The sequence below is a fragment of the Neodiprion fabricii genome, chromosome 1 (assembly GCF_021155785.1).
Source record: "Neodiprion fabricii isolate iyNeoFabr1 chromosome 1, iyNeoFabr1.1, whole genome shotgun sequence".
Taxonomy (NCBI): domain Eukaryota; kingdom Metazoa; phylum Arthropoda; class Insecta; order Hymenoptera; family Diprionidae; genus Neodiprion; species Neodiprion fabricii.
The window spans coordinates 24,423,427-24,435,909 of record NC_060239.1 but is presented as its reverse complement, the minus strand read 5'-3'; the positions used below and the strand labels follow the sequence as shown (position 1 = coordinate 24,435,909).

Genomic DNA, 12,483 nt, shown 5'->3' with positions numbered 1-12,483 from the left:
CGAGGTTCTTCTTGGCACAGGTTTCAACGCAAAAGAAGGAAACCGTTCACTTTTGACATGGTAATTTTTGATCTCGAATTTTGGCTAGCTGCCGTTTGAGGATACCAGGGCATTGCAATTCCTACGGTACCGGGATGAATTCTTTGTCTTTGGCGGTCTGGTCGGTCTAAATATCATCCGGACGGTTTCATCTCCATCCGTGTTTCTCCCGGGAGATGAGGATTGAGTTAATTCACTCACCGCGTAGCTACAGAGCTAGAGCTGCAGTTCTCTCGGAAACTAGAACTGGAGATACTCGTCCCATTGCCTTGCCGTAATCTCCTTCTGTTCCTCCATGTCATACCCACGTTTCACGACTTTGCAGGCACCAGCAGTCTACACTCCGGTTTGCTACCAAACTGCGATACGATCTCTCCTCGCTTCGGTAGTTCTTTTTCATGTTAATGGACTGTCTTCGAAGTACAGCGTGCCGATGTGTAACGTGTACGTGAAAAACGATCTATTTTATAAATCATCACTCATCCCCAGATTTCTCATGTACGAACAAAATTCTTCGTGGTTTTTTTTTTTTTTTTCACTTGCCATTGATTGACCCTCACAGCTGAGGAGTCATGGGATTAAACTACCGAATTTTCATAAATCTCATGCAATTCGCGTCTCTCTAAAGTCGTAACGATTCTAGAACTGTTGCTGAGCGCATGAGGCGTGAACCGCAGGTTTGCAGGTGGGTACGGAGTTGTTTATGGACTCGGTACGTACGTACATGTCGGAGTTACCCTCCGGAGGGTGGTTTGCCTGGCACCAGACACCACGGCTTATGTAATGTCGACGGTTTCCCGCTACCTCTTCACCAAGGGATTCGAATAAAAGCCTCGGGTCCTGGGACCCGGGTTCAAGTCGACCGCAGATGCCATGAATTGCTCAGAAATATCCACGATAGTTCGACGCTGGCTAGCCGTTGGCAGCTTTCGCCGTACTACACTAGCCTTCCGCTTCTTGACCGCAGATTCACAACCCCCACATACTCGTCGGGGGACAACGATATTTTTGATGTTTCACACCGGTGAAATAACTCCTCGTATTTTTCATCCTCGAGGAAAAGGTTATAATAACATGGGGTCGTATGGTGCTTGTTTTTTTACGGTTCATATTGTGCTGTCCTGTCGCACAGATTCTGCACCATGATAGGGATCCATGGTTTCGGTAGGTTTTGGAGCAATGCAACATTTGATGTTGCCTGACTCGTGTGTTTCGGTGTGCAGAGCTCAAATCGTCAGATAGAATCAAAGCCGTTCCCAAAGGGATTGAATGGAGGATTTTAAGTAATTTTCCTGCCTCTGAGAATATCTTCGGTACATAAATTATACTTATGCGTATAATCTACGTGATGTGTGTGGAATACATTTTCGAGAGAGTAAAAATACTCGCGGGATGGAAGCTTAATTTTAACGACGCAGGGTATAACAACATCGGTACTTCGAAATTCCCATGAAAAGAAGTCCGGTGAAAGCATGCTGCAGGATAGAGCCATTATATCCGCTCGCTTTACGAGCTTGACGAATACTTTGTTCGACATAAAATCATCCGGTAGCAATAAATGGAGTAAATAGCTTGGAAAAACGAAAAAAACAAACGAATCAACGTTTTTCCAAAACTTCCTCCACCCGGAGTTTCCCGAACGCTCGAGATTCAAAAGTTTGCAAGCTCAAAGAAGCGTACAGCTCGCTTTTCACTCAAACATTCCCAACTTAATCCGCGCCATTACTCAAATACCCTTAAAAACCCAATGCTACACAACATACGTTGAAAAGGATGCTCCAAGTTTTATCTCGTGGCTCTGATTCCTGATGCGCGTCGAAGGATTTTAGAAACGAGGGTCATACGTTCAGTGCCTTTGTTCCGTTTCGTTTGCGTCCAAACAGCCCAGCTGCGTATAGGCTGGAATTTCGATAAAAGTCGAGCGCTTGATCCCGCGTACTCCACGGGATCTCCTATCGTTTACACTTTTAACAATCTCCATTGATCTCGAGGGTAGCTATCCGCCCTCCATGCCCTTGTCCTTCGAACTCAGAGTCTGATCCACCGCGTTTGGTCCTCGGTGCTTAGCCTAAATCCACAGGCTCTTTGAACCGGCGTTTAGTTACAGAAGTAGGCGGTGCTTTACGGTGAGACTCGTCAATTTCAAACCAAAGATATCCGGGGAAAAAGACGGCAGAAAATGCGCATCGGGAGCTTTCACCGGGATCTCCTAGCTCGGTAAGGTCGTCAGCTCCGAGCTTGCTTCTCGAGTTCGTTCGGCGTGATCCCTGTAATCTCTCTAGGTTTTCGGGTCCCCGGTTTCATCACGTAACTTTTCGAGTTTCGGATCAAACAGCTGGAAATATCCCGAGTCGATTAGATGCCAGATAATCCGAGAAGTTCCCAGTCAAACTTTGACGCGAATTTTCGTCACCGGAGTTCCAATTTCGAACGTCTTTCCTAACTCTCGTCTACGCCTGCTTTATCCCTCTGGTAGAGAGACTCTGGGTAACGATTTATCTAGGATACCGTACGCTGGATTTTGCTGGCATAAGACCCTCGAGGCTGTGACAAGCGGAGGGTGTGCGATGCGCAAACAAGTACGTCTCTCGGTATCAGCTTGTCTTCACAGCCGGATTGGGAACACAAACGAGCATATCAACTTCGCTAGAGTTGTTCGCTGACGAGGAAAACTTCTAATGTTGCGATGATTTTGTTTCCGAAACGATCTCCTCGTCATTCCGTAAAAGAGACAGAGAGCGAAAAGCACAATGTGAATCTGACAGATGAGCTTTCGATGAAGTTAACCATCGCGATGAAATATTTGTGCAAAAACCGTGATTGTTGCTACTTCAACTAGTGACTTTTCGAAAAGCTATCTAATTAACCCTGCGAGGTATTTGTTCAAAATGAATGACACTTCAACGTCCCTCGAACGCCAATGAACCCTCCTCAATCCACGTTGAGATTCGTCGGACGATTTAAAGATGCTGTTATCTTCGTTTGAATAATAAAACTTTTTCCTCGGTTGGTTAGTTATTAACTTTGTTAGTCAGTTAGAATGAAATTTTTCCGACGGTATTCTTTCCTCCCTTCAACCAACCCGTCATTGTAGCAATGGCTGCGCGATCTTATAACGAAGTTCCAGACCAAGAGGGGGATGGAATCAGTCGGACGTTTTGACGATGGAAAGGATCTGTTTCAAACTCGGTATGAAGATAATTTCCGGAAGATTTTCTTATTCCGCTCGGCATTACATTACAAACCTGACTACGGCGAATACCTTGGTAATCACTTTTTCTCCCTGCCTCAACTTCTGCGGTAAACAAACTCTGCCCGTCGTCCCCTTTAACAAATCTCCGTAATTTCTGTTCCAGATACAGCACACAGGCAAAAATGGTCGACACTGGCACTGGGACGCTTTACATCATCGGGTCCTTCAAAAGGATGACGACGGATCCAGATTTCAAGGTAAATTCCCCATCGCTAATGTCGAGTCATTCCGTGTGAAGAATTTAACTCGATGCCGCCGATTTGATCGATTCTTTCTATTTCTGTGTAAGAAAAATAAAAATACGTATTTCCTTATATGGTCCTCATATCGTGGCTTCAAATTTCAGATGCGTCTGAATTCTTGAAAAATATTATAAAAAAAATTCAAAACGCGCCCTCCTCCGAACTTTTATATCCTTAGTTTTTACTCCATTCAAAGAATTGAACTGCGTCGATGAAATGACGTTTCTCATCGCTGCTGACCGTAACGAACATTAGGTGAAAATGCACTTCCAAGTACATCTAAATTAAGAACCGGGGATGTGAAAATTTGTAAATTAGCGTCTTTCCGATTTTTAGCCTATTTTTCATGAATCTAGTATTACCATTATGTCGAAATACGCGTCTTTTTTCTCTTTCACAGAAATTGTTGAAAAAAAGTCAAGACACTTTTAAAAACATGGTGTCTTTCAAAAATTAACGAACTCATTGATCGGCATGGGGTAAAAAATGAAGTAAACGATACTAAATTTACAACATGCGTGGAAAAATATATATGCGAAAAATGTATGACCACATATTATGCTCGTTTTCCGCAAATTACGTGATTCTCATTACGTACATCGGATAAACGAGGAATACATTTTAGATACAGCCTCACACACGATTAAACGAACATGACTACACATTCGCACGTATACATCGCATTCTTATTCAAAACGTTGTTATCGGCATATTTGCTGTCAATCCTTCCCGTTTCCGAGCAGCTCTACCTAACGTCGAACGTCTCCTCGAGCGACTTCAACATGGGGTACAGCATGACCGGGACCCTGGAGAGGGGCTGCAAGAAAACGAACTCCTTCCAGATGACGCACTTCGCTGTGATCCGCCGACGGGACTACGAGAAGGCCTACGAGGAGCCGAACCACCCCACCTAGTGTCCGGAGACACCCACATCGTCGGAGTGTGGGGACTACGAGCGATATACGTAAGAATTATTAGGTGTGCCCCCGACGAGCTGTGACAGTCGAGTATTGAGGAGATGCAAATCAGTCAGTTGTGTCATTGCGTATCCGCGCACAGGCCTGAAGCTTTCTCATTCTTCGACCTGGGCTTATTGATCGACGGATGGAGGATTTCTGCTCAGGTGGGTGTTGATTAAAGAATTATAGTCCGCGCTATGATTTGGCTGAGTGTTTGGCGTTTTTTGGCTGCGGACAACATATAACGTGTACACGGTATGCGTTGCGCGTGTAGTTGACGTTACCGCATAGAACGGTGACATGACGATTTTTTCGCAGATATCATACTCAATGAAACAAAATGAAAAATTGAATCAAAACTGTAGAGCAGACTTTGAATGAAAATCAAAAAGGGCTTAAGGGAATTATAACTCGATCACTCGTTGAGGGAAGGGAAATTCACGTTCGGTCGAAAGCTCTTTATTCATCGACGACGATGAAAGAGGTTTTTTTGACTCTCGTTTAATTGTTGTCGTTTTAATTTGCGTTGTTTTTCTTTTTCCAACCGTCGAGCGTGCGTCGTAAATCGCGAGTTACGACGATACCTACCGTCTGTGAAAACCTAACGAGTATTTCGTATATACATATGTGTGCGCATAGGTATGCATTGAAACCGTGGGGGCACCCCGACGAAACAGTAAACGTCCAGATATTTTAAGATTTAGGTTAAACTTTTACCGTCGCCTGATTAAGTGCGAGAAAGAAAGAAAGAAAGAAGGAGAAAGGGTGAACGGATCGATTGAAACGTGATAATGTAAATGAGGAATTAGCGATTAACCAAAGCGATCCGATCGATATACATATGTAACCTTACCAAAGTATTAACGAGTAAGTTTAGTCTCATCGCGAATGCCTGCAGCGTTGAATGAATGCAAGGGCGCGAGTTCCTTTCGAGTGCTTGAGTCAAGGCTTACATTATAAGTAATACTCTTAATTATACGGTAACATATTAAAAACTAATAAAGAATTCTTCAATTTAAACTTTCGACTATATTGTATGTTTTCGTTGCTGCAGACGTTTCGTTTTTTAGCGCCTAATTGGTCAGTTGATTAAACTGATTTATGAAATTATAACAGCGAAAAATCTTACGCGCGATTATTAGAAACAAAGATATATATATATATATATCTTGTACTATGCAATGATACATATGTCTATTATATACTCGACACGTAAGTAAGCACATATTTATGAATAGCATATAAATATGTGAGATTAAAATTTTGCGCCCCTTTTTTTGATGAATTCTTTTTTTCGTAATGTTCATAAAAATAACGTCGTCCGTTACTATAATTATACACAAATATAAACGATGCTGACAGTTCTACGCGATAGTTATTTTTGCTAACAGACAACGCTTTCATTATAATATATTATATATATATATGTGTAACATATACGTTGTGTACGGTAATTGCTCGTATCCGAATCAAAATGCGAAATTATATGCTCAATGGTCGGTATAATTATCATTTGCCAAAGATGCCCTGAAACAGTTGACCGATGAAAGGGTTGGTCTTTGGTTTCGACCTTTACTGTAGTTTGTACAGCCGTAGAATTCTGCGATTATGATCGTTGTCAAAATATACTTGTCATGTAATAATACGCATTTCCTTCCTTGCTCAGCAAATATGCATGGTATTATTATAAATATAAGTCAAGCCAAACAAAGCCAAAGAAAAATCGAAGAGTTGAAAAAACTGTACGAATCAAAGAAATCAGTGCAATACTGCATACGTGAAGGAATTTTGACGAATTAGAAAAATACAGATTTTGCCACGTTGGTAGTATTTTTCGTAAAACGGAAATGAACGAATCACGAGCTTACGTAGAGTGAATTAATAGTTATGGAAAAGAAGTTTTTGTTGGAATAAAACCATTTTTACAAACATTAAGAAAAATTGCATTTCCTGTGAATCAATTCAACAAAAAAAAAAGATCTAAAACTAACATGCTTGTCCCAAAATCTTACTATGACTGTTTTCGTAAAACCAACATCAATGGCCGATGATCAATAAACGAATCCGATTTGCTGAAATTATAAACCTGCACATCCATCATTGCAGGTTGGTTTTGTTAGTCCGAAAAATTAACCGCTTGCATGCAGAAAATAAACTAACAACGTGCTGCTAAATCCGTGTTTTTCCTCCATGTTTTTCTCTTCTATTGAAAGCTTTGAATTTGGATTAAACCACGTCCAGCTGCTGAATACGTGTGTACAAGGGTGTGTCAAAACAGCCGTGTTTTTTTTTTCTCTTGGAAACAGATTCAATAGTTTCATTCGGGTAAAAAAATACGCCTGTTAAAATTTGAGCTCTTAATATTGATTTAATATTAACACGCGAAAAATGTTTTTTGTTCCTGCTGATTTTTGTAACTAGCTAAAGATGCGTTGTACAGGAAATTCACAGAAACATTTTTGTAGGGAATTGAACGTTCTACAAAAAAGGTCTCTCATCATTTTACGACGAATCAACTGTTTCAAAAGTTGTTCGAGGCCGAAATTTATTTAAGGTTCTTTAAAAAAAGAAACAGAAGGAGCAAAAACCATTTTCCCGTGTAATTCTTACGGAAAATATAAAAGTGCGACGAGCGACCTCTTAATATTAAATCAATATTAAGAGCTCAAATTTTGACAGACGTATTTTTATACCTAAATGAAATTTATTAAACTGTTGAAAAAAAATATATATTTTTTCCGATACATCCTAGAGTGTCCTCACAGCGGAGATAAAAAAAATGTCAATTCATCTCCTGCGTCTTGAGTGTCTGTGAAAAAAAAAGGCTAGAAAAAAAAAATACCAGAACAAGGAACATGCAAAACGAGTTCGTATATCAATGGTGCAGATGCAGATTCGTTCGCGATTCTCACGACATACTTTGACGAAGGTGTGAGAAAGTTCGGCAATACCATGTTCGAAAACTGTTTTAAGAAGAAAACGGGAGTCTGGACCGTTCCTCTAGCATTTTATAACTCTTCTACATCGGGAAAAGTTTTTCTGACGTCGATGATATACCTTCAAGCCGCGAATGGTCTCGTATTTCTATATTCTATAACTGTGTGTAGCTGTATATTATAATAATAAAAGTATTTTTATCAACTAAAATTTATCTGAGTAATTAGCGCGGTACAGGGTTTCGCTGGACGTCTTTTTCAAACGGCGTTCTTCTTAGCTGCGGAAACAGCAGACGCGTTTGGTCCATAAAATGATGATTTCGATGTCGCAGCCGAGTTGTTTGTTGCGTGTAAATAAACGCATCGTCGCCAAAAATTCCTGTTCTAACAAACGGGGGGAAAAGTGACACTGGCATGCTTGTAAATAGTTGTAAAAAAATTAAATTGAACTAAACGATAATTGATCTTCAATTTTCTCATCGATGTTAAATGCAGCAGGTACATGTATATATATATGAAATATATTATAGTGTTACAGAAAAAAACCGATTTACGATTTTACACCGTCGCACCCCTTGAAAAGTTTGTGCAGGTTAAAAGAAATATTCTGTCAAAAGGTGAGCGTTCTACGTTATGTGGAAGATCGCACTCGGTTGATTTTAAAATTTTTTAAGGAACACGTTGTAGCACTTCAATTATTATTTCCTCTCCGACATTTACATTCAACCCAAAGATCACGATCCATAACACAATGATACATCATCCGGTAATCTTATCCTCCTAAATTAAAAGTTCACATTAAGTTATAACTATTTTATGAGATTGAATTAATAGTGAAAAAGTCGTCAAATGCAATTCTCAAACATCAACTAGAGACTTGATATTCAAAGTGTGGGTCTTTGTTAAGTGAATTGATGTTATGATTGATGAAAGCAATAAAAGAAAGAAAAATTATTCACGATACTTCATAAACATAAAATAATGTATAAAAGTGAAAAATCAACTGAGCGCCATCTTCCACATAACGTAGAACGCTCACCCTTTGACAGAATCTTTCTTTTAACCTGAGCAAACTTTTTAGGGGGTGACATGGTGGAACATCGCAAATTATTTGTTTCTGAAACACCCTGATATAATGTATACATACGGATTATACCTACCAGCTCGTTTGTACACTGCATTCTTATTACATGTATGTACACTTATAATCAACTTATAGTTACGTTCTCACTTACTTATCCTATAATTAGGTATCTCACTCTGATAAAACTCACTAATTAGACTAAGTAAACTGTCCTAGTCAACACGAGTCGTAGAATAGACTTACGATTAGTATACCCGCCGGACGTCTAGTTAATTAGTTTATCCACTCTGGATTGGGTTCGTATAGCGTTAGAGCTATAGTACCTACGTCTGTCCAAAGCCATGTGTTTAGAGCACGGAAGCGTTTTAGAAATTTCTACGCTCCATCCATTATAACGGATTTCCAGTTGCAGTCAGTTTGTTTTATTGGATTCGAAACGCACACCCCGGGGTGTTATATTTTTGGAGAACTCGCGTATCTCGGTAAAATTTTTCCACACTCAACGCAATTCGATTCTAAAATCGCTCGCGAATAGAAAATAATATTCTTCGTATAGATATTTGTCTTTTTTTTCGCGACGAATCGAGTTTTAAACATTAATTTCAACACGAACGAAATATTTCTTTGAGATGTTTCACTCCGAATGGAAATGTGACGTTTCGTACAATTCTCACGCTAATTTTTTATTTATTTTTATTTTTGATTTTGCTTAGAAATCTTTCGTATACGAATAAGGAAATTTCTAGTCGCTGTTTACCACGACTAATATATCGTTGTGCGATAACTGTGTATTGAACTCGGTTTACTATAAAACTACTGTGCGTTGTGTAGCCCCTAGAACGATTTATAAGTGAAGTTCACGTCCGATATCACGGTCCCTCCTAACTATGTAGTAGTAGCCTAGACCCAAAAATGCACGCTCAACTTTTTTTCCCACCTTCATATCTAATAGATGGATTTTTATTCAATTTTTTTTTTTTTTTTTTTTTGTAGAACATGCGAATTGAGCCTTTTTTTTAACAGCTGCATACGGGTCTGTTAGTTCTTCATATTGTATCATGCGTCGCTTCTGTACCTTTCGTCCTCTGTCCAAATTTCCGAACAAATAGCTAGTGGTCAAAGGAGAGAAAGTAGCAACAGGATAAAGAAGAAAGGCCCGAGTTATATAAGAGACTCTCCACGCTGCATCGATTGAAGTCTATATATATATATATATATTCGGAACTATGCGGCCCTCTGCTAACAAACAGACTAAAACCACCGTGGAATTCGGAGTTTGGAAAAGTTGGCGTAGTTATTCGGCAGGACTAAATTCTCGATCAAAGGAGCAAAAAGTATACGTAATTAGAAAATAGTTCGATTCCGTTTTCGCTGATCATAGATTTGATAGATGATATGAGGTTTTTTGCCTGAATAATCGCACGGTTTTTTTCTTGTATATTAGACAAGTTGTAGAATTAAAGGACGAGTTGAATACGTTGGAAGCGGCGCTGTATATTATAATTACTCTCTTCGAGGTAAATTCTCTAGGGTATTGTTTAGTCCGTAGAATCCATAGCGAGCTGAACCAGTTAATGTCGTCTTTCTGGATTACATACCTATGCAAAATACCTATGTAGATGTTACACGTTGAATAGTCGATGCGCAGATACTGCAAGTCAAGTAGTTCAACTTCTGTAATAAATTGTGAATTTAAAAGTTGAATTTTTTTCACCTATTACGCAATTTTAAGGATATTTTTTTTCTTTTCCTTTTTTTTTTTCTTTGAGGTGACAAATAACATTTAACCGGCAATTTTAATATGATCATGAAATCGAATCGGTATACATGCAGTATTTGTGCAACGGTTCAACAACCACTTTAGCTGATCAGTGCCGGAACAATGCGCAGTTGTTGCTCGATTTTCTTAACTATCAAACAATTAAACGTGCAAGAAAGAAGAAGAAACGAATGTTCGTGAAATCGTGGAGTCGAGCCTCGCGAAATGAGCAGAGAAAGGAAAGGCAATTTAGCCAGCGTATAATTGTTGATAAGAAGATTGTATTTTTACAATCGTTGACTGCAGCTGCGTATTATTGTCGGCTGTCGGCTGAAGTGTAATTAATGTGGTAGTTATTTAGTGCGTAGATATCATCGAACTTAAAATATACACTTACGCCAACATTAACTATATTATTATACTGGTCTTAAAATACGAATTGAAGATTCGTATTCAAAGCAATGGCTGTGATCCCATATACTAATCATATTTAAAAACAATTGGAAAAAAGAAGAAAAAAAAAAAAACGGTTCAATTGTATCTGACATTGTACGTACGTAGGTTATCGCATTATATTATATTATATTATATACATACATACATAATAATATATATATATTGTAGCAAGAAATTGATATTTTCAAGACGGTTAAGCGTTTATATTTAATTTTCAAACTCACCATATGAATATGTATTATAATACGTAAATATATTCATTGTGCGGTTAGCTGAAGTGCAATGTATCTGACGCTATAAACGAGACGCTCAATTAATAATCAATGTATTATATTCAATCCTTGTTGTTATTCTCGATTCAATAAATTTATGATTCTTAACGCTGATATCTGAATTGCCCGTAAAGCGTGAAGAAAAAACATCCACGTAATTTGTTTGAAATCAGTTGATAAGCTCGAGCAATTATCTCAACTCAGAATTGTGGTACATACGATATAATAACACCTGATCAATTTATTGAAATCAGCTGTAATCAAGGATTATAAACCATCTGCGTTGTTTTCTGCGAAGGCAGGTGAAACACCGACTGGTTGCACAAATTGTGCAGATATTGATGTATAATTACTTACATACGCCTCTAATTCTCGATACGAATGTATTGCATATACGCGGGGTGTTTAAAATCAAATCGTCATTAAAAAGCGAAAATTGATTTTTTCCCAGCTGGCCTCACTTATGATTGTAAAGTGTTCGTTTCGTCGAGATATACTTTTCAAACGCTCTGACATCACACGGCGCTTAACCATCGACCAATAAGATACCCAAGGGATTCGTCGAATTTCTTACTTTGCGTTAACGTCTCTGTATATATAATCACCGAAATTGATACGCTGAATGACGAATGGAATGATAATAAGACGGTTATGAATGCAGGCAGTACGCGATGTATTGAATGGACGATGTATCGAACACGATAAGTTTACATTGTATTCTCACCACAGTCCTGTCTAAGTCAATTCATTTTGTATCTATACTTAATCAATGTATCTATTGTCATAATTTATGCCAAATAAATGTTACATTTACGCAACCTCCGGCCCTTTGTTCATAGTTGTTAGCCCCCCACCACCAACCCTTCTACGCCAACGTCGAGCTTCAATTCCAGAAAAGGTACGTAGGTCCTGAAACCTGAGGTAAAGTCAATTCAAAGCCAATTCAACCACAAAAATAACGGAATTATTACGCCTCAACTCAACTGGTCACTTCTTATATGTTTAGAAAATTTATCCAAACTATATTCTCTTAAGTTTTTGAACAAGAACGAAGTGGAAGTGTTTCGACCCTCACTACCGTCAGTCGTGTCATGAAGGTGCGGTCAACACCTGCTGCTGCCGTCATTTGCATGCAAGTACGAGTTATACTTGAGGAAACCACGCCGTGGTTGGAATCAGAACCAGACGTGAACTATATTGCGTGGTGGTGTAATCCACGGACCTGGAAAATTTTACGTCGTTAGTTGTTTATTTTTTCAAGTTTCTGTACCAGGCCACGAACAGGTAACTTTGATTATCTCTGTGTGATTCATTTAACGATTCTGAGATTATTATGTAAATCATTTTACTTGAATGAATAATAAATAAATAATTGCGATCCAGTGAAAGCATTTTTGTAATCGAGAAAGAATTCAGTGCTACAAATTAATTACTCTGTGAAGATTATTCTATTGCGAAGTAAACACAGTGGGACAGAACGTCT

At 38.8% G+C, this 12,483-nt stretch overlaps 1 protein-coding gene across 3 annotated transcripts in view; it reads left to right on the top strand.

Annotated features, from left to right (window-relative positions):
* Positions 1 to 12,227, top strand: part of LOC124180112 — a 43,439-nt gene extending 31,212 nt beyond the window's left edge. For 2 of the 3 annotated variants that reach the window (XM_046565220.1, XM_046565209.1), the window contains exons 4-5: positions 3,396 to 3,489; positions 4,278 to 10,807. In XM_046565220.1, the coding sequence (XP_046421176.1) occupies positions 3,396 to 3,489; positions 4,278 to 4,448 (265 nt within the window). In that variant the 3' untranslated portion in view covers positions 4,449 to 10,807. Of the gene's footprint in view, positions 1 to 3,395; positions 3,490 to 4,277; positions 10,808 to 11,839; positions 11,899 to 12,035 lie in introns of those variants that run through there. The other variant, XR_006870211.1, reaches the window with a different exon arrangement.
* Positions 12,228 to 12,483: the final 256 nt, after the last annotated feature.